The 21929-nt window shown below is 46.2% G+C and overlaps 1 protein-coding gene across 3 annotated transcripts in view; it reads left to right on the forward strand.

The window, feature by feature from the left end:
- Positions 1-21929, forward strand: part of rarga (retinoic acid receptor gamma a) — a 46288-nt gene that overhangs the window by 18074 nt on the left and 6285 nt on the right. For 2 of the 3 annotated variants that reach the window (XM_080031134.1, XM_080031133.1), the window contains exons 3-4: positions 21200-21348; positions 21727-21868. In XM_080031134.1, coding sequence (XP_079887260.1) covers positions 21200-21348; positions 21727-21868 — 291 coding nt within the window. Of the gene's footprint in view, positions 1-7153; positions 7662-21199; positions 21349-21726; positions 21869-21929 lie in introns of those variants that run through there. The other variant, XM_080031135.1, reaches the window with a different exon arrangement.

The following is a 21929-nucleotide window of genomic DNA, read 5'->3' on the forward strand; positions in this document are numbered from 1 at the left end:
ACTCCCATATCTATTAACTTCTTCTCTCCCAGTGTGCTCTCGCAGAAAACCTGAGTGTTAAATTTTCTGTTTATTCTTTGACCTCAATGTTGTCATAATTTATTGATATCTGTTAATTATTGAATTGTTTTGTACTTTTCATTGTCAGAGGGAGCCTCAGATTTAAGAATTTTACTGGCCATAACTTCGCCTGTATTTGTTGTGCATATGATTAATAGACTTGAAACCTAATTGAAGCGCATAAGACATGACAAAACATTACACATTACACTTATTCCTGATATACATACAAAAATATCAGGAATAAGAGACGCATTCTATATGTGAGATTAATAGTAGCCTTTAAAGTGATTGTGGGCAGCATGTGCAATCGATGGTTGAATTGAATGAATGTGGATCATAGTGATTTAAGAGTAGAGAGAGTTGTTATGGTGTGTGAGGTGTTTTTTGATACATAACAACAGTATCATCCCTGATCTCTTATATCGCTTGATCACCTACTAATATTGTATTTTTTTCTTCATAAAAATTGCAAAGGTCATGGTAACCAAAGCTTTATATAAAGTATACAAGGGATAGGTACATTCTGACAGGAGTATAAAAGAAAAGGTATCAGATATGTTAAAGGGGTAGTTCAGGATTTTAGACATAGGGCCTTATTCCCAAGTTAGCCTTGGTGTTCTTTATCAGTGGAGACAGTTTTCAACACATTTAATTCAGTCCTTCTAGTTGCAGAGTGCGCTCGTGCTAAGCTAGCGCACGGCATCGGGGGGATACCTAGCCTGCTACTAAAACAGTCTTACCCACTCCACAGTACACCCGAGGCCAATCAATTATAACGCCAGACTATCGATGTAAATGTCTGTGTTGATAGAATAATTTTAGAAATAAAACCAACCTCGCATATTGCATTTTGAGGGACTTTATTCCTTGTAGGCTGCGGCAGCGGCGGACTAATACCTAGGTTACAGGCTCTATAATAGTTTGTTTACCTGCTGCTGTCTTACAGACGCAGAGTGCACAGTGCACAAAGGAGTTGTATTAGCCAATGCAATAAACAAGATATGGCCACGTTTGGAGGACTTAGCAATGCGTCTGCTTTTGAAGACGATTATGAGGAATTTGTTGTATCCAACGAACCGTACCTGTACGAGCCGGAATACACTGATGAAGAATTGAGAGGGATGCTCAAAGGGCAGAAAGAGAAAGAGCGTCTGTAGAGACAGCCCCCGCTGGAGCTGCAGCAGAGAACCGGGACAGAATGACGGTAGACTGGTGGCAGTGCAGTTTCAGTTTCTGTCCCACGCTGCTCTGTTTACTTTCTGCTGTAGTGATTCGGTTACACAGCAAAGTAAAAGTCCGCTGCTGCTAAGAAAGTAGTCCCTCAAAATGCGATAATTCATGCGATGCGAGGTTGGTTTTATTTCTAAAATTATTCTATCAACACAGACATTTACATCGATAGTCTGGCGTTATAATTGATTGGCCTCGGGTGTACTGTGGAGTGGGTAAGACTGTTTTAGTAGCAGGCTAGGTATCCCCCCGATGCCGTGCGCTAGCTTAGCACGAGCGCACTCTGCAACTAGAAGGACTGAATTAAATGTGTTGAAAACTGTCTCCACTGATAAAGAACACCAAGGCTAACTTGGGAATAAGGCCCTATGTCTAAAATCCTGAACTACCCCTTTAAACTGCAAATGTAATCTCTTTCCAGCAGCAGTTTTGAATTCTCAAAATCCTGTCAAAGATACTGTATACCCCATGGATAGATGAAGAATCCACTTTAACACTAAATCATTGTAAGCTGTGTTTGGATTTGACCCCGGTGTTCACCCACCATGAGTGTCAAAACCTAATCAGAAGGAAGCACCATTATAAAGACAGCTGCTCGCTGACACCTGTGACCATGATCGACATAGCAAATTAGGGATGCTAGGGCCGGACCATTCGTGTGAACTTGTGTGTGTACGATGACAGCATGTGTAGCGCTGTTTGGCTTTGTCCTTGATCTACCAGTGGGGACTGGAGCCTCCTCTGCTTTAATAAACAGCTCTGCAACGTCTGACATCCCAGCTTTCATCTCCCTAGGCGACAGCTAGCCTCAAGACGACAGCTCTCCGAGGTATCTCCCACCTTCTTTTTGGAAATCGATTCCCCCACTTCACATTTCTCTTTTTCATTTCTGAACCACTGCTGGCCATGATTCAATAGATGGGACGGGAAAATGGAGAGAAAGGCCCACTTTCCTGTCAGTTTAGGCGTCCAATGTTGGAGTGGAATATCTGCTGCTCTGATAATATCCACCTAAACCCTGTCGGCTTATGCACTCTTCAGTTCCATCGCTCTTTGTCTCTCTTCTATCCTCTACGCTCTATCTCTTCTCAGACTTTGCCTGGGATTTCCTCTTATTATCCCTTTTTGTAAGTAGGAGCCAATATGCCCTATTGCTGGAATCTTATTGAAACTATGAGTGTGTTGGAGTATTATTGTGTGTGTGTGTGTGTGTGTGTGTGTGTGTGTGTGTGTGTGTGTGTGTGTGTGTGTGTGTGTGTGTGTGTGTGTGTGTGTGTGTGTGTGTGTGTGTGTGTGTGTGTGTGTGTGTGTGTGTGTGTGTGTGTGTGTGTGTGTGTGTGTGTGTGTGTGTGTGTGTGTGTGTGTGTGTGTGTGTGTGTGTGTGTGTGTGTGTGTGTGTGTGTGTGTGTGTGTGTGTGCTGCGTGTGGAAAGTCGGCAAAGGTTAGTGGTAAGGGAGAGGCCACAGAGAGTACTACAGCTCTGACATGATGACAGATAAAGATAAAGAGGCTACTAATAAAAAGTGGGAGGGGTCTGTTTTCAGATGGGCCTTTGTAGGCACGTGTTGGACGATGTGCGCGCAATGGCGAGAAAGGAGGGATGGGACGATGTAAGTTGTGGGGTGGGGTGGGGGTGTTGTGTTTTTGGCCACACAACTAAAATATTTTTATTTTTTTCACCAGCTAACATGGGTAGCAAAATGTCATGACAGTGCAAATAGAGGGAGGGAAAAAGTCATAGCAAAAAAAAAAAACCTCTCTGAAATATGGCCAAGGCTGATAGTGTTTCTGAAGAGTAGCTCTGTTTGTGAGGCCCTTGGTGGGACAAGCATGCGAACGGAGGCCAACATGGCCGCTGCTGAGGGACGGGGCTCTCGGAAAAAGTCATTTCTCACGTCCCACTATGTCCGTCCTCAGTGACTCGCCAGGTATCTTCCAGAGATGTGTTCTGAGAAAGAGAGAGATACTGTAGATGAGTGGATTAGATTACAGTGGATAAGATTACATGTCTTGTCAAAGCTGAACATGTGTAAAACCTGCGGCGGGGTGGAGCAGTTGATGGATGTGATGAGCGAGAACGCTAGGATTGCGCTCTGTGGGGGCGCCTTTAGCTCAGTCGGTAAGGCGTCCCCCTCCCGGACCGGTCCCAGTAGCAGACCCGGGTTCGATTCCCGCCCGCGGTCTTTCTCTGCATGTCACTCCCCTCTCTGCCCCATTTCACCTCTGTCTCTCTGCACTATCAATAACGCATAAAAATGCCCAAAAAATATCTTAAAAAAAAAAAAGGATTGCGCTCTGTTTTCAATGTCCGACATAAACATTACTTTTTATTTATTGAGTTTCGCAAATGAAAAGGACAGGAGATGTTTTTGGTGGGTTTGTTAGCTCCTTGTTTACAACATGTATAGGATCTCCCTCTCTCTTTCTCTTTCTCTCTCTCTCTCTCTCTCTCTCTCTCTTTGGTGTGTATGTGTGTGTGTGTGTGTGTTTCTGAGTAACCTGAATCTGGCTGTAGTGGAACGGGCGCTCTGAACTGGTGTTCAGTGTCTCTATCATCGCCGGCAATCTGTTTCAGCACGTCCACACACTGCACACATGCTCACATCGGCACTGGAAAAGCTCTACATTCCTTTCAAAATCGGCATGCTGTATTTAGCGCATAGGCATTTAGAAGAAACAAGCCATCTTTATTGCCTCACACACCACTGTGTTGTTGACTGCTCGGCTGGAACCTGAGTGACTGTATACAGAGGAAGTGGCAACAATGTGTTGTATACGGCTTATCTGTAATCGGCATCAGAGTGTCAGACAGTAGTAAAACCTTCTATTTTTCCTGGGCTCCGGCCCACGTGGAGCTACAAGCACACCGACTTGAGTGTCACTGTCTACTGAATACATGAAACATCGGAGATATGAAATCTTATCACTAAAAGAAACATTTGGATATTTTAATGGGTGTAAAAGTCAGGTCTAATCACTGCAATTAACATGATCGAAAGCAGCAGTCACACAAAAATGGCCAGGGAGTTGGCAGGCACCGAAAATGAAACATTTCCAAAAGCAGAAACAAAAGCAAGAGAACTTTGTCAACTAAAACAAATCATGCAGTCAGGAGAAGGAAAAAAAATGGCCATAGGGAACTTGATGAAATGGGGAGAGTATGCAGAAACAGAGGGAGGGGTGGTGGGGGGAATTAAGCAGAGCGATGGAGAGACTTGTGAGCAACAGAGTGAGGGAGAGAAGGAGGGAGGGCAGGATAAGTTTGGGGGGAAAGTTAGTGGCCCAGTGGGGGTTTCTTCTGGAGTTCAACCTCTCTGGCCGGGGAAGGAAGGGGAGGGGGAAGGAGGAGGGGAGGCAGGGACCGGCCTGGGTCAGCAGCAGTATGGAGTGTGTGTAGGTTAGATGTCTAAACTCAAAACCCCTCTAAAGCGCCTAAAGACTCACAGCACACGGTGCTGCGTGCCAATAAGTAGAGGAACCTGAGTTATAGTCTCATACACAGCAAAAAAAATAAAATAAAAAAGTCAAAACCAGGAGAGAGTCGGATAGGGTCCATAAATCTCCAAAAACAAAAGAGTTTCAAGTGTGAGCACATGACATTATAAATCGATTGTGTCGCGGCTCGCTGGTCCAGAGCGCAGCCCTGGCAAACGACACTGATGTTACATAGAACATTTGAACGCCATGGGGATTAGCCAGCATTTAGTTTCCAGGATGCTGTACAAAACTTGCAGCTACAAAGAAAAATAAAAAAAAAAGACAGGAAGGAGACGAAAGACGGGTGTGAGAAGAATGTTTGCGGTTCACAACGATGTGACTGGGGGCAGTGATGATTTCATCTGAAATGCATCCAGATCAGGACTTCTTTTTATTTTTTTTATTATGTAAATGTGTGAAAAACAAAGATAATTATTTTTTAAATTTTTAACAACAAATTGTAAGCAGTGGGGCATCTTTGATGGATAACCGTTTGTTATTTAGCCTGACCATTCTATTCTTGCCGCCATAAAGCTTCCTCTTTATGACCTGACAGCTGGATGAAGAAACACATAAAAACTACTGATGTTGTTTACTGTTAGTTGCAACAAAGGAGCCGTTAAAATGTGTGTGTCTGTTTGTGGTAGTGTGAGTGAGTTTGTGTGTGTGCGAGGACTATCAGCCCACATGTGTATATGAACGCGTGAGTGTGCCAGCTCAAGAAAAAATAAACAATAGTTCTCAAGCTTTTAGGACAATAAACATTCAAATCGAAAACCATTCGAAATTTCCCCAAAACATGAAACCATGGTTTTCTTAATGAGAGAGGAAAAAGAGTGAAGTGTTTGACGGGGGGCGGGGGGGGGAGGGTGAGGAGGGGAGGGGAGGGCACTGTGTGTTTATGGAGAGCGTAGCCAGCAGCACAGATTGACAGGAAATGTTGTCTTTTTTTTGCCTGCTGGGCTGTACCACTTGTAGTGATCTGACAGGGGGGGGGTAGATGAATGTGCGGGGCGCTCTGTCTAAAGCCATTCTATTATCATATATCTCCCATTGTATGTGGCTGTTTGCTTTAGCCCGGCCAGAGTCAATTTGTCTGCTGAGCAACAGTTAGGACCAGTGACGGGGGCTTTTTTATTGACCACATAATGCTTATTGACTTCCTTTTAGATTTACCAACACTGTGAGGACACTGCCATGTTTTACATTTAATTGTTTTAGCCATACACAGAACATCCTGTGTTAAATGGGGCAAAATGTGAATGGCGGAGTTGTGATGTGAGAATGAAGCGTTCAAGTTCAAGTGGCTTTTGGTCCATTGGAGTTGACTATACTTGCACGACAACACCACATCCACGTCCTCGCTATTCTCCTTATTTCTTTGCGACGGTTGCTCGGGAGATAAATCACAAACAAGGTCAAGTGAACCTGTGAGAAGTGTGTCCAGCACATGGTGTGTTTGTATATTGGTGGATATTTGTCTGTGTAAATGCGCTGCGGGATTGAGCAAGGCAGCACTCATTCATCACTGTTAAAGCACTTCCAGAGGGAGAGACTGAGAGAAACTGCCCATCCTCTGTTCCCTCAAACACACAGAGTGGAGGGAGGGATTTACCCTGGCATCTGGTTTCTGGGTTCAACCACAGCACAGTGTTCTTTCTCTCCCGCTCTCTTCTCTCTCGATCCCCGGCTCTCTTTCACACACACACACACACACACACACACACACACACACACACACACACACACACACACACACACACACACACACACACACACACACACACACACACACACACACACACACACACACACACACACACACACTCAACCGGCCAGTGGCTGAACTTTAATATGGTTATGATTAGAGACGGGGGCTCAGAGAAAGGAGGGGAACGGGGCTCATATTTACTGCAGGGGAGTTTGGGGGGAGGTGCGATGTAAAGACAGACAGACAGACAGACAGACAGACAGACAGACAGAGACAGGGACCAGATTCTGAATGGGACACGAGGGGAGGAGTGGGGCTGTATTTGTTTGCATTCGGAGCTGAAATATGAAACACAAAAGCAGCACGGACCAAAAAAAACAAAAAAATAAAAACACAGGAGAAGAAATAGAGTTTTGTCCTGTAGCCAGATCAGTTCTTCCTCCAGTGCAGGCTCTGCTGGCCGGCCCCCTCTCCTCTCCCCCCTCCTCCTCCTCCTCCTCCTCCTGGGTCCCTCTCTCTCTCTCTATCCCTCCCTCTCTGGCATTCTCTCTCTCTCTCTCCGCCCCCCTCTCAGAGCGTCATGCCGAGGCAGTTGGTTCGCTCCGCCGTGTCTGGGGCTCGGCGAGAGCTGTGAGAGGCTGTTATTTAGGTCTGTTACAGCAGACAGGGAGCAGCTCACCCAAGGGCAGTGGGAGACCAGAGAGAGTCACGCTCAGCTCAGCACAGCACAGCACAGCACAGCACAGCCAGGGCAGGAACCAGATCTGCATTCCAGCTGAGAGGGGAAACTCCAGCATCCATATAGGAAAAGGACAGCAGCAGAGAGAGAGAGAGAGAGAGAAAGAGAGAGTGACAGCGAGAGATAAGTGAAGGGGAGGGGAAGGTATAGAGCATATCCAGCTAGCTTGTTGCTGTTGTTGTCACTGCAAGCAGGCGAGTGACGTGAGCGAGTTGGAAGCAAGCAGGGCAGGACGCAGACAAATCGCTGAGTGCTCGTAGTGATTTTTTTGTATTTCTGAGGGCGGGGGGGTTGCCATGTTCGACTGCATGGAGGCTCTGGGAATGGGCCCCCGTCAGCTCTATGATGTCACCAGCCGCGGTGCCTGCATGCTGCGGAAGGCAAGCCCCTTCTTTGCGGGTCTGGACCCCTTCGCTTGGACCGGCAGTGCCAGCATTCAGTGTAAGTGTGGCATCCGGTTTAGACTTCTCGCATGACTCAATCATGTATGTCTCTCTCTCCTTCTCTCTCTCTCCTTCTCTCTCTCTCTCTCTCGCTCTCTCTCGTTGTTGGCTTGCTTACCCCTCAGGGCTCGGCCAAGGGGGCTGCTGTCAGGGGCTACAGAGCGGCACAGGAAATGACTGGGACAGACAGTCTCCTCTCCTCTCCTCTTTCTTCATCTGAAAGAAACTCTCTGCTATGATATGGTGTGTGTGTGTGTGTGTGTGTGTGTGTGTGTGTGTGTGTGTGTGTGTGTGTGTGTGTGTGTGTGTGTGTGTGTGTGTGTGTGTGTGTGTGTGTGTGTGTGTGTGTGTGTGTGTGTGTGTGTGTGTGTGTGTGTGTGTGTGTGTGTGTGTGTGTGTGTGTGTGTGTGTGTGTGTGTGTGTGTGTGTGTGTGTGTGTGTGTGTGTGTATCCGTCCATGTTTTGAGTTGTTGTGAGTCTAAGTCTATGTTGTCAAGTTTCAGTGACAATGTGAGGTATGACCTTGCCAGGTATGCACTGATGAAAGAAAGAGGGAAAGGGTTGGTGAGTGACAGGAAGGGCACACATACATGTTTTAGTTTGTCTTCCATTCATATTGTGGATTTGCTACTTAAGTTTTGTTTCTGATGTATTTCCCATGAAAAGTTATTCATGATGAATGTACCCTGTGAAATATTACTGATGCCAAAAGTTTGCTCTAGTCTGTCTGCTGCGGTCCTCATAGTTCGGATGTTTGTTTACGCTCCTGGATACTAGATGGATAATGATATTCCTCTTGAGCCAAACAGCCATGAATTAATAAGTGGATTAATTATTTAATGGAGGAATTGATGAATAAATTAGAAACGTGGAATGCATACGCAGTCTTTAAAAAAAATAGCTGAGGGATGTACTTTTTCTCTCTCTGCTTCTCTGTCAGACTCTTTTTACCTTTCCGTCAGTCCTTCCGCCTCTGACTTGAGACGAGGCTCTGACTCCTTTAACAATAGGCCTGTCTCTGGACAGACAAAACTGGGGTCCATTTCCATACACTTCCAGGGGGCCGCTGCCGCTGTGAGAGAGAGCGTGTGAGAGTGAAAAAGGAGTGGGGGGCGGGGGGGGTGTATATGCGTGGTACGGTGGGAGACGTGTGGTGAGAGCCAAGCCAGATATGACAGCGGAAAAACAATCAAGAATACAAGAAGAGATAGAGCAGTGGGATACAACGCTTTACTGTGTTCCTGTCTTTTGGGAAGCTTTTGGAATTTGATTCTGAATTTTTTGTTTTGTTTGTTGATCCTTCTGCTTTTTGTTCCTTTCTACTGCCTCTGGGGAGGAGTGTGGGGGGAGTCATCTGTCTTCATTAATCGTGAAGACACCAGCGTTTCAGTGGCCGTCATGCACACTGGCTGAGCTTTAATGAAGACAGATGCCCTGTCAGTGGAGGCCTAGGCCAGGGGGGACTCCAGCCGGCCCGGCCTGCTCTGTTCTGCTCTAGCTAGGGGAGCCCTGATGATAACAAGATGAGATTTGTTTATTTAATCAATCAGGCCTCTATGGGTCTCTCCGTTTATCCCATTTTCACACACACACACACACACACACACACACACACACACACACACACACACACACACACACACACACACACACACACGTGCACATTTTAAAATTAGGCCTCCAGATTCCACAAGTACATTTTTCTTCTGGGTCTTTGTTCCAGAAAATCAAAGAGGTCGGAAAGTCCAGAGAGAAGCTGCCCCGAGGGGAAGAGAGCCAGGGACTAGCAGAGCAGAGCAAAGTAGAGTGCTGGTGTGGTGTACTGTTTCAAGCCCTCTGTGCCCAATAACCTTTGTAAACAAGGCCACCCTATCCCCACATGAGAGGCCATAATGCCTCTCTTTACCGAAGCAGTTGCCCCTCATTGTCCTCATCAATGAGGCTGATGAATTGATGTTTGAGCCTGATATCTCATTAAGCCAGCCCAGCTGCACAACAGAGGGACCTGTCTGGCTTCTAATGTCACACTCACACAGGCACGCACGCTGCCGCACACCAAAATAAGCATCAGGGTTTGCAAAGAGAGTCACCTGGCCCCAGCATGATACTTAGCAATGATAAACTGTGTTTTTATTTCTGCCTGTTAAAAAATTATTCAACAATGTGGATGTCAATGTCCACCTTGAGATTAATTTTCATATAAAAAAACATCAATGTTGTTGAAAAGAAAATGTCTGCATTTTGTCAATAACGTGTGGGAAGTGTATAAAAAGTGATTGTCCCTCTAAATCTTTCACTAAATGAGTAAACCCTATTGTCTTGGCAGTAGATCTTCTGCAGTGATAAGTGTCACTGTTGTTGGCTGCTGGCCCAGGACAGTTGGAGGACTTAAAAGTGTGTGGTCAGTTTTCCTGTTTTTTTGGTCCAGTGGGGGACCTCAATGTCAGAGGTTAGTCAGAGGCTACAGCCTGGCCAATGTCAGATCTACACCATGTGTGGCGGCCTTGTCAGCTTGCTGAAAAAGGAGACCCTTTCAACCAGCTTGGCTTGTGTAATGCTCTTAAGTGCCTTCTACCACGGAGCTGGTACTACATCTGAGCTGCCCCTGCGCATAAGGATAATGCACACTGATTTAGTCATACGTCAATGAGAACTGAATTAGTCAACTGCCAGGGAAGCCATTTGAGAGAGCCTATGCAGACCAATCCCCACTCTGTCAATGTTAATTTGCGCAGAAGAATGAGGCAATTACGCTTAGCAGTTCTCCAGGGTCAGAAGAAGGGGAAGCGTGTTTTTCTCGCTGAAACACACTCGTAGCTCGGTGTTTTTGAACAGCGTTTGGGTATTAATTGGGATGCCTTGCAAGCGATACACACAAGAAAGTTGCATGTCAGTAACAGATTGCTTGAGTAATCCATTACCATGTGCGCATCTCTCTCTCTCACACACACACACACACACACACACACACACACACACACACACACACACACACACACACACACACCTCTTTGTTTTCCCCTTAATGTGCTGTTCGAATGTGAATTGAGGAGCTAATTGAAATGGGGGTATATCTCGGTAGCAATGGCAGAGAAATAAGAGCTTCCTGTGACCGCTGGCACATTCTGGCCCCGATAATTTTCTCCCTGATGGAAGTCCGCAGTTATTTCATTATAATTACAAAAGATTCAATTAAAAGATTAGAATGCCTGAGGGGGCAGGACTGGGAATAGATAGTGGTATCTTGGTTGGGGGTGGTGGTGTGTGTGTGTGTGTGTGTGTGTGTGTTTTTGCTTGTGTGTATGTGTGCGTGTGGGAGAGAGAGAGAAAATTACGGGGACTTGTAACACCATGGTTGCAGTTCTAATGACGACTTGTCAGTGCTGTTATATATACATAAACCTTGTTGATCCTTTTGAGATAATGTCATATGAATGTGCTGAAGCTAAAAGGGCTTAAGTAGTCAGCTGGTCCAAGGTCACTGAGTCGCAATTGATATGCTCTGCAGGCAAACCTTCACTTGTCACTGAAAACAATTAAGACTATGCAACTAAATAAGCAGTTTGAAGTAGAAAGCCAGTACAGTAAGTGATATGTAAAAGAAAACACACACAGGTTTCCTCCAGTTTTTGAAATTCCAAACTGTAATCAAGAAATCAAATCAGTGTGGGGAAGTAACAGCAGTTAGTTGCCCCTTCTCTGCTAAGCTGCTCTCTGGGGAAAGGTTTATGCAGAAGTGTACTTGTATGTACAGTACATGTGTATATGCAAAAGGCTTGCATGTTGTTATGTATTTGCATATACTGTATTCCTGTAGCTGTAGGCAGCTGCCAAAACACTTTTGTTGTATTCATATTTGCACAATGCAGGGACACTAAATTTAATCTGAATCTGAAACTCAATATTAAATATAATTGATGTTTATTCTAACCACATAATAGTTATTTATTTATTGTATTATATTGCATGGAACATGGAAATGATATTGCATGGAACATGGAAAAAAAAATCTTATAGCATGAAGCCATTTACAGTGGTAGGACTACTTGTGTTGCAGTATCACACCACCTCTCTAACAGATCCGTCTCGGCCCTGCAGTAATAGCCAAGCCCGTTAATAGGCAGTGCCGCCTATAAATAAACAGATTCAATCCCTGCAGTTGCGTAAACTTTTTTCCACAAGCCCGTCTTTCATCTGTGGTTTTGCTTATGCATGAATATCAGAGTGTCAGCCTGTGCTTGCATGTGTGGAGTCTGCGTGTGAACTCCTATATGTCAATGTATGCAGTGTTTGCTTGCCTGTTTGGCTGGCGTTGGGCACCCAGACTGCTGTGTCAAATCAAGAGACAGACAATGTGCCAGGCTGGATTCCAACAGAGGCCTGTGGAATCCAGCTCTGCTCTAATAGCAGTTTATAGCCCCTCAGCAGCGTCAGTCACACCACTGTAAATAAAACTCATCAACCACCATGTGCAGCCTGAATCTGTCGCCTTGGACTTTGTGTTTGTCTTTCCCTGTCCGTCTTAGTGAAATCTTCTAGCAGTGTTTCACAAGAGTGCTTACGCTGACACATTAGGAGGATAAAGATGAGGAGCACAACATGACAGAACAGGCCGTGATGAGGCAACTGGGCCAACAGTTTGTCCCTGTGTGTCAGCAGAGTATACAATTTGGACTTTCGTAAGTTCTTTCATAACAGTTTGCTGGCCACAGCGGTATTGTGGTTGCCCGCCCTAACACCCATGTCTGGCTGCTGCTATTGTAGCTGTTTACTGAGAACAGAACTTTGCCTGCCTGGCACATTTTCCCGTGTACAACGACGTGGGCAATTGGCAGCCAATGTGTGTATGTGTTATGATCACCTTAGCAATTGGTACTTGTGCATGCACCTGGGAGTTTTCTTTCCCTGGTCAGCACGGGATATACTGGTGCGCATGCGTGTTTGTGTATAGTGTATATAGGAGTAGTGTATGCCAGCCCTGGAGCCATCTGTGAGCTGAGTGTGAAGATAGCAGTTCTGTTACCACCATGTTATTGACTGACGGCTTGGCTCGAGCGTTGCTAGGGGCTCAGTGTTATGAGAAGCGGAGGGCTCGGGCAGCCAAGCCGGGACTCTAAACCCAGACGAGCCCGACTGTCCTCTCCTCTGTGTGTGTGTGTGTGTGTGTGTGTGTGTGTGTGTGTTTGTGTGTGAATGGGCTGTGTTTACCCAGTGTTTGGCAGGGAGTGGTGGGCGGCTGGTGTAGTACAGCTATTATGTGGGCTCAGGGGTGGAGAGAGATGGAAAAGGAGTTATCCGATGGGAGGGAGGGAGGCCCGCTGGCGTTGTTTTCACTTCGACATTAGTCAAATTCTGCCAAGGTACATATGTGCAACGGCCATGACCACTTCCCTTGAAATGGTGCACAAGCTCATTCCTATATACTTGCATTAGTTAATTTTGTTTGTGTGTCTGTCGCCTGTTTGATCACTAAGGGGAACAGGTGTGCCTGTAATTGTACACTAGTTTAAGATTTTTTATGGGAAGAACATGAATGTCAACGGAGAACTTCACAGATGCCACTTTGTGCTTGTGTGTGTGTGTGTGTGTGAGTGTGCGTGTGTGTGCGCTTCTGTGTGTACTTGCCGACCAAGTGTATGTGTGCGCACATGAAACCAGGTTATTGGGTAAAATCAGGTTAAGGCAGGAAACAGCAGAATGTGTTCACATCTTGAAAACTTTCCATACAGCTGGTCAGTAATCAGATTTCTTTCCAACCTACTATCATATTTTTTTAACCAAGATTCTCAGACCACACAGTTTTCCCTTTTACTGTAAGCATGGGTCCGATTTTAACAAAACATTCTACTAAACAGCTGTGGGAACTGACTTATTTATTCACATTTCCGTTTTAGTCGGATTCAGATTTATGTGTTTTGGATACAAGGAAGCAGAGTTATAGTAATGTTTTTTCCTGTTGTCCTGATGTATTGCCTTCGAAGCGATACCTTCCCTGTGCTGGCTCTTTGTCATGTACCCATGATAACAATCCCTCTTGGTTAGGTGTAAACGTTGATATTAAATCCAGTTTCCCGTGTAAAAATGTAGCTTACTAAATCCTTTTTCAAGCTTCTGCAGACTGATAACAATTACTGCAGTGCACTCACTGTTTCAGTGGGTGATGTCTTGCATTGGACACAAAAAGTCCATTCTCATTTACACACGACACACACTCACAAGCAGACATGCACGGACAAAGGCAAAAAGCACATGCTATTCAGTGGCTACAAACTAGCAGAAAATGTGTCCATGGGTTCACTGTAGCATGGCCTGTGATTCATTGAGAGCCAACTGTAGTCTTCCTGAGAGTAGGCCTGGATGTATCAGCTACTGCTCTACAGTTTAAGAGCCTCAAATTTGCCAAAAATTGCTGAGATGAAACCAGCCAGGCAGACAGACAGCCAGTTAGACAGGAAGTGATCCAGCAAAGGAGTTAGGGGCTGCCTGGGATGATTTACGCCTTATTAAGGAATGCTAAATGAGTTCAGGGTAGCCTGTTGTTTTGAGAGAACTGACTGAATTTCTAAGTGACTTCATTTCTCCGAATGGTTACAGTCACAATGTCAAAATGTGACGATATTGCCCCATACCAGCCTCACACGGGACTTCCCACACGTCGAGAGGTAGACAGAGAAGGAAATGAATCACTGTCATTTGAATTTCTTGTCAGTGCTCTGACAGCCTCCGCCCAGACACAGTTGGGCAACCTGTTGGCAGTTGGTTGCCAAGCAAAAGTGAAACACTCTGATATGCATCATTGCTTCACTAAAACACTCAAAGCAGAAGATTCAGAGTTACATTTGCACATGATATGAGTCAAGTGTTTGTGCCAGTTTCATCTGTCTTAATCTCATTCTTTGGGTTTGTGTCAAAGTGAATAGATGGAGCAAACTTGTTTCTGTGAATACAAATGGGACAGTGGCTGGGACTTTGCATGATCTTGTAAAACTGTCATTGAACTGCAGCCTATAGGGAGGAGAAAAGAAAGAGGAAATGCTTGGAAGAAGTGTGTGTGCAGATGCTTGGGCTAAGGCCATTTACATATTCAGTGGGAATAAAACTCTGTAGTACTACTTGTGGGTGTGCTTGTTCCTTCTACCAAGCGGTTAGTGCTTGCACGCTTTGGTCTGCGGTGCTTCCCCAATGAGCCGGAGTGAATACTACTGTTGTTGTTTACGTTATCCTCCTTTCCCCTCACTTCCTCTGACAGAGCGAGGCTGCAGCCACGGCTGGGCTACTTCTACTTTTGTAGGTTTCTATTGTTGCGAGGAGGAAGCAATAGCAATTAAACAAGCGCTATAGTGGCCTTGCCAGAGACAGACAGGTGAGAGCCAGGGCTACAGATGGTGAGAGGAAGTCTGGGAGGACGAGAAACAACCTGAGGATCAAAGACTAGGGGGTTTGCCTGGAAGACTTTCCTCTTTGCTCTCCGCTCTTCTCTCTTCACCTCGCCTGTCTGTCTGCCTGCCTCCGCTCTCTGTCTGCTTCCGCGCCTACCCGTGAGTTGTCCTGTCTCCTTGACATGATCAATGGCCCAGGCCTGCGCCCGATTGCCAGCTTTGAGTTCATTCTCCAGCCATTGGAGGAGAGCTGTGTTCCTCCCTGTCTTCTGGTGGGCAGATGAAGAGTCAGCTGGAGCTCACCGCAGGGTTGAGGAGGGGGGGGGGGGGGAAATTTTTTCCACTGATCTGCACTTGACTGTCTGCTTTTTCCTGCACTTGCCATTAAAGGCCACTGACGAAAAAACCCTTTCATTGAAATTATGTTCCCTTTGAAATGTTCCTCCCTGTTTAATACCTCCTTCCTCAGGTCTTGTACAAGGACATTTGAAGGAAACTTTTTTAATTTTTTTTATTTGCAGGGTTCATAGGGGACAGGCAGCTTGGTGGCCAAGTGTGTCTGTTTGAAGCCAAGTTGTGTGTTTCTTGACAGGGTTGTGTGGTGCAGGAAAGAGGAGGGAGGGGGGGGGGGGGTTGCTTGATGCCAAATGTTGGTGCTTGGCAAACTCCATCAAGAAAATATCAAAAGGCTCTTTATGAGGTGCTGTAAAGAAGAAAGGGTGTTTTGAGAGCACCACCAGACTGCGAGGGTAATTCCACTTTTTAAAATGTTCCCTGAGGATAAAGGCTTATACCACCTGCCGCCTTTCCTGTGCGGCTCCGCTTGTACACTTTATTTGTTGGAGCTATATATAAAGAAGTGTTAAGTGTGTGTGTGTGTTGGCAGGAGTTTGTGTGACATGTCACGTTGTGCCACTCTCAAAAAATCCAGAGTTTTGCCATTAGCCCTCATGGCCGCCATGAACACATGTCAAAATGTCCTCTCGTATAGGATTATATGCGTTCATCATGTGCACTCACATGTCTCAGTGTTTCCTGACTTTATGCTGGTTCTGACAGGAGGGTGTAAATTCCTGGAGGGGTGTGTGTGTGTGTGTGTGTGTGTGTGTGTGTGTGTGTGTGTGTGTGTGTGTGTGTGTGTGTCTGTGGATGATTAATGTGTTATGATTTCTCGCAACTCCTGGCCAGTTAGGTGGGTTTTCACTGCTCGTACCTGAGCTATCTCCGGGTCAGCAGCCCAATTTTATCATCGACCTATTTAAAAAAAACAGCTTTGCAGCGCCCCTTTACAGACGTGTGAGTCTGTGTAGGCCTATGTGTGTTTGTGTCTAGGAGCCCAGGTAATGAGCTTTCTGACAGCTGTTGAAAGGCGTTGCTACTGCTCAGCACCTTTTAATGAAAGCATCCCCCCTCCTTGTCAACACACACACACACACACACACACACACACACACACACACACACACACACACACACACACACACACACACACACACACACACATTCCTCCCTCCCTCCCTCCTCGCAAGCTTTTGACTACTCCACCATATAAAGTATTTCTTTCTCAGTTGCAGGCAGTTTACATTGTATTGTGAGTGCTTGTGTAACACACACACACACACACACACACACACACACACACACACACACACACACACACACACACACACACACACACACACACACACACACTCACAATACAGACTTGATAGACCTCCAACCCTTACAGCTGGCAGGTGACTCAACTGTGTGCAACAGAGCTTGAACAGAGTGGCAGTGATAATCGACCTGTGGGAAATGAGAGCACATGTGAGAAGGAGGCGTAGCAGCGAGGGACACACAGAGATGTGGCTCCAAAAGCAGTGACGGAGATCCTCCGGAAAGACTGGTACTGACAAAGAGGAAGGAAGCCGGTCTGTTGTGTGGGACCTTGTAGCAGAAGCCTAAGGGGGGATGGCAGGAAGATGGCAGAGGAACACAGAGAACGAGAGTGAAACATGCTGGCACCATGCACTGACAAGGGTGTGGTACTTTCTTTTCCTCTTTCGTGAAGCCCAGTTCTTCATAGAAACCTTTCGATTTGCCTATGGTCAATCAGGGAGCAACCCTGTGGTGCCTTAGCCTATGCCATAGGGTAGAGGGCCAGGGGCACCCTCAAAGGCCCCACCTAACGTGCCAGCAAGCCTGCCCACCCACTGTTTGCCACCCTCTCTCAATCTGCTCCCCTTCTGCCACTGCTGTCTGCCCAGTAACCAGCCCTCATTTCACAGCGAGCCCTCCTGTGTGCCCCTCTCTCACACACTGCCTCCAAGTCTCACACACTCTTTTACTGCTCAGTGCATTTGATGGGAACATGCAAACTTTGCAGGCTGTTTAATGAAGGGAGATGGAGACAATGGCCCTTCATGCCTGCGCTTGCAGTTTGACACGAAAAGAAGGGAAAACTTGAACCCGACAACTAACGCACGCACACACACACACACACACACACACACACACACACACACACACACACACACACACACACACACACACACACACAACGCAAGGATATTTTAATGGGGAAATAGTGGAGCTCACTGCTGCACTGTTACAAACAGTCCTGCATTTGCAAATCAAAAAGAGGTCATAGATAGGCAGTGCCCCAGGCTGGTGAAGCACACGCAAACGACATAAAAACAGAAGTGAACATCGACAAATATGTCTGTGACGCTCACTCATGTACCGTACTGCATGTGCACAGTCCTCACACAAAAAAACAGCCTGTGGATTCACTCTCCCATGCCAAGACAAGACCTCTGGAACAGTGTCTCACTAAAGATTCAATCAAACTAACAAGTCACGTAGACAAAATCTGCAGGCCTATTGTGAAAGAAAAACTTGTTACCCTGCCAGAATGTCATATGCTGCTCAGTTAAAAGGAGTGTGTTGCAACATAAAACACGGGCCACATAGTCATGCATTTACTCACATACTGTACATTGGAAACGCTCCCCTTTCCAGTCGAGTGACCAACAGGCAGCTTTAGTGTTGCCAGAAAGTCAGTTGTTTTTCTATATTATCCCGTCCTATTCTCACTCTCTATTTATCGCTCCTATTGTCTCTGTTGAACCCAAAGGGACGTCGATTGGCCCAGCTGACTTGACCTAGAATATAATGTAATTGACCTAGTTGAAGTCACCTTCAGCTAAACAGCTATTTCTGTCGTGTACAGTTACATTTCACATCTAATGAGGTTGTGGAGTGGAGAATGATGTACAGCACTTCCCACTCGGGCTGAAGCACTTTAGTAGAGAGTGTGTTGTGTGTGTGTGTAGGGGGGGGGGGTTGTTTGCTAGTTTGTAGCTAGTGAATATTATCCTCCTGCGTGTGTGTAGTTTGTAGCCATTGAATAGTATCTGTGTGTGTGTGTGTGTGTGTGACCAAGGGATTAGGCCTCATCAGTGCAGCTGGGCCACTTGTGCACAGAGCATTGAGAGAAGGGATTAGGGCGTAAACTGATACTTAGCAGGAAACCAACAGTGGCTACTGGTAACTCAACTATCCCTCCTTTTTTTGCCTCTCTTATCCTCCTTTTCTCCTCCCCCCAACAACAGCAGCCACCCACCTATCCCACTCTTCTCATCTCATCCGTCCGTCATCGGCTCACAGGCCTCGGCCGGCCGGATTGTCATGCAAATAGTGCCCTGGGCCTTCGGAGCACTGATAAGGAGGGCCTCTCATTTCACAGGGCTTTGTTTTCTAAACAGTGATGAGCTGAGTTGAGGAGACTGGGTAAAAGGGGGCTCATGTCGGCCTGCCTGAATGGGCCCTCTCACTGTGGCGCCCTGGGGTAAGTGGTGCGGGGGATTTCTGGATGGAGCAGGGCTGAATGAGGCGAGGTCTTGGGGAGGCGGGTACAGGAGTCATGTTCTCTGGCAGGAACCAGGTTCAACGTGTTGACTGAGCCTGATGTATTTTTTCTCTCTCTCTCTCTCTCGCTCGCTGCTGCTGTCTCTGAGTTTTCTCCAGGACGGCCCTTTCTCTCTGTTGGCCTGGCTTTCTCCCCCCATTTAGACGGTGTCAGTCAGTGTTCGTTACTTGACGCCACATATGGTTTGTCCTTTTTTTCCAAAGGGGTTGTCAGCACTCGGTCTGGAGTCTCATTTGCTGCTGTTATTATTGCATAAACACAGAGGTTCATGGCACGTTCAGAGGGTTTCTGCTCTCCCACTGACCCTGCTGCTTTGTTACATTCTGGCCAGGGAGATAGGAGAACTGCTGTAGAAACATTCAGCGGGCGTAAAACTTTGGGTTTGAGATTGATTTGCACATTTGGCTTTGGGATCACTATTAAAACTAATGGAAAACATCTTTGCCTCCAGCAAAGTACGGCTTTCAAAGGAGGAATTTGAATGTGGATTTCTAAGTAGTCAAATATAAAAACACATATGAAAAACAGATGTTTGAGCAGCAGGCAACAAATGAAAATGTCCAACATATTTCTGTTAGTATCATTAATGAGGTACTAGCTGGCCAGTCGCAGCAGCTGTAGCCAGAGTGGTAGTAATGGTCATCTTGGTCTTGAACAAGACTTGCCCTCAGGAGCAACTGTGTCCCCTCCTCCCCCATTCCCCCTCTGTCCCTTTCTCTGTTTTTTATCAAATTCCTCTTTTTAAGGCCCCCTTTTTTCTTCTTTTTGAAGTCTCCCCTCTCTTGTAAAAAGCCAAGCTGGTGGGTTTTGCCTCAGCCTTGGGTGTGAGAGAGGGGAGGAGGGGGTAGCTGTAGGTTAAGTTTAGGCTAGCCCTCTGTGCTTTCCATTGAAGGTGCTGGGGGGAGGTGGGGCAGTAAAAGTTAGAATTTTAGAGCCTCCCTGTTTTTTATTTTATGATTGGCTTTTTTTACGGGCTGGGAGCTACAGCTGGTGGTGTGAATAGCTGCCCAAGGTGACCGAGTCCCAATAAAGTTTGGGCCAGTCGAGCTGGGGCCTCAAGTCCAGCCATGGGACCGCCTTTATAGGCCGCCTTACGAGCCTAGGCCTCTATTAAAACCTGGCAAGGCTGCACTGAGGAATTTAGGGCCAGGAAACAAGAGAAAAATAGGGTTTGTGTGTCAGGGGGTGGTGGGGATGGAGAGTTGGGGGAGTGGTGAAGTTTGAGGGTAACCAAGGGTGAAAGTTGAAAGAGGTGCTTTCGGGTAAGTGGATGTTCAAGTTTGCAGCGTATGGATTCCATACTTCCCCTGAGCAACATGTGTGTCTGTGAGTTTGTGCAGACTAGCATGTGTGATGAGGGTCTGGTCCTATGTGTGTGCCCCAGCTTATGTTTCTCAAGGGGAAGTATGGAATCCATACGCCAAACACTAGAACATCCGAATGAGCCTGTGTGTTTCACTTTGGAATATAGTGAAGTGTAATGTACCGTAGCAAATATGTGACTCTAAGTGGTGCTGAAGTCACAGTTGTGTTCCAGTTTGAAAGGTAGATGGAGAACCTTACACACGCTTTGCACGCATGTGTGTTCGACATGCGTCAACTCTGTGCGTGCAAGATGTCATCATGCGCTGTCAGTCTGTGGAATGAGGAAGAGCCAGCTTTGACTCTTGGCTGCAACAGCTCACTCCTGTTACCTGGCCTTATCGGAGAAGCTGTCAATCAACGGCACTCTTGCTTACTGCTTTAGAAAACCGTTTTGTCTCTGTTGTCAGTGAGTCATCTTTCCTTGGTTTCATTGTGTTCTCACAAGAACAATAATCTCCCCAAATACACACGTGAGTGCTGCCCCTAAGGGTGGTAATTGGTGTCTGGAAATAAAAATTGATGCCTTTAATTCATGCTCTATTCCCTCTTTCGCTCTCTTATCAATTTGTCCCAGGGGGAGACAAGGCTCAAAAGGAATATGTGATAATGTATCTTAATTCCCCCCCAGGCCAAAAGTATATCCACTGAACACAACCGTTACTCTTCATCTCTCGCCGGCCACACAAAGTAAATTGAAAAGGAAAATGTTGTCACTTGTCAGATCATGAGTTTGAATGAATGCAGTCAAACACACTTGACTATCCACATCTGCTACATGTATCGACAAGAATGCATGTCACCGCACGGTAGCTGTCGGACATTGATTTGTGACAAATCATGTGCTCATGTGCTCTTCTTTTTTCTTCTTCTTGTCCATAGCGGTGGAGACCCAGAGCACCAGCTCGGAGGAGATGGTCCCCAGTTCTCCGTCTCCACCTCCCCCACCGCGTATCTACAAGCCCTGCTTTGTGTGCCAGGACAAGTCCTCAGGGTACCACTATGGGGTCAGTTCCTGTGAGGGCTGCAAGGTGAGAAGGACCTGCCAGATTCTTTTCAGCTCCGCTTTGTCTGGATTTATTACTTGCATTTAGAAGAAAAAAAAGGGTTTGCAAGAATTATGACTTATGCGTTAGCTGCCTTATCATAAAGATAAGAGGGTAAAGAGCCCTATAGGCGGTCTTGTACTACTTCTCTAATATGAGTTATATCGTGAATAATGAAAAATCTGAGAAGAAAGAAAAAAGGAAGTGGAAAAAGTGAAGAGTTAAAATTCTAGAACATTTAGCTTTTCTCTTCCAGATTCAAACAGTTAAATGCCACATCCCTCATTTGATGACTCGACTGTAACACACAATGTGTCTCTCTTGCCCTCTCCCCTTTTGTCTCCCCGCTTCCTGGTGCTCCAGGGTTTCTTCCGCCGCAGTATCCAGAAGAACATGGTGTACACCTGCCACCGAGACAAGAACTGTCAGATCAACAAGGTCACGCGCAACCGCTGCCAGTACTGCAGGCTGCAGAAGTGCTTTGAGGTCGGCATGTCCAAGGAAGGTGAGGCCCTCAAAACATGGATGAATAGTGTCTCTCTCTCTCTCTCTCTCTCTCTCTCTCT

Source organism: Ammodytes marinus, assembly GCF_949987685.1.
Source record: "Ammodytes marinus genome assembly, chromosome: 7".
Classification (NCBI taxonomy): Eukaryota; Metazoa; Chordata; class Actinopteri; order Uranoscopiformes; family Ammodytidae; genus Ammodytes; species Ammodytes marinus.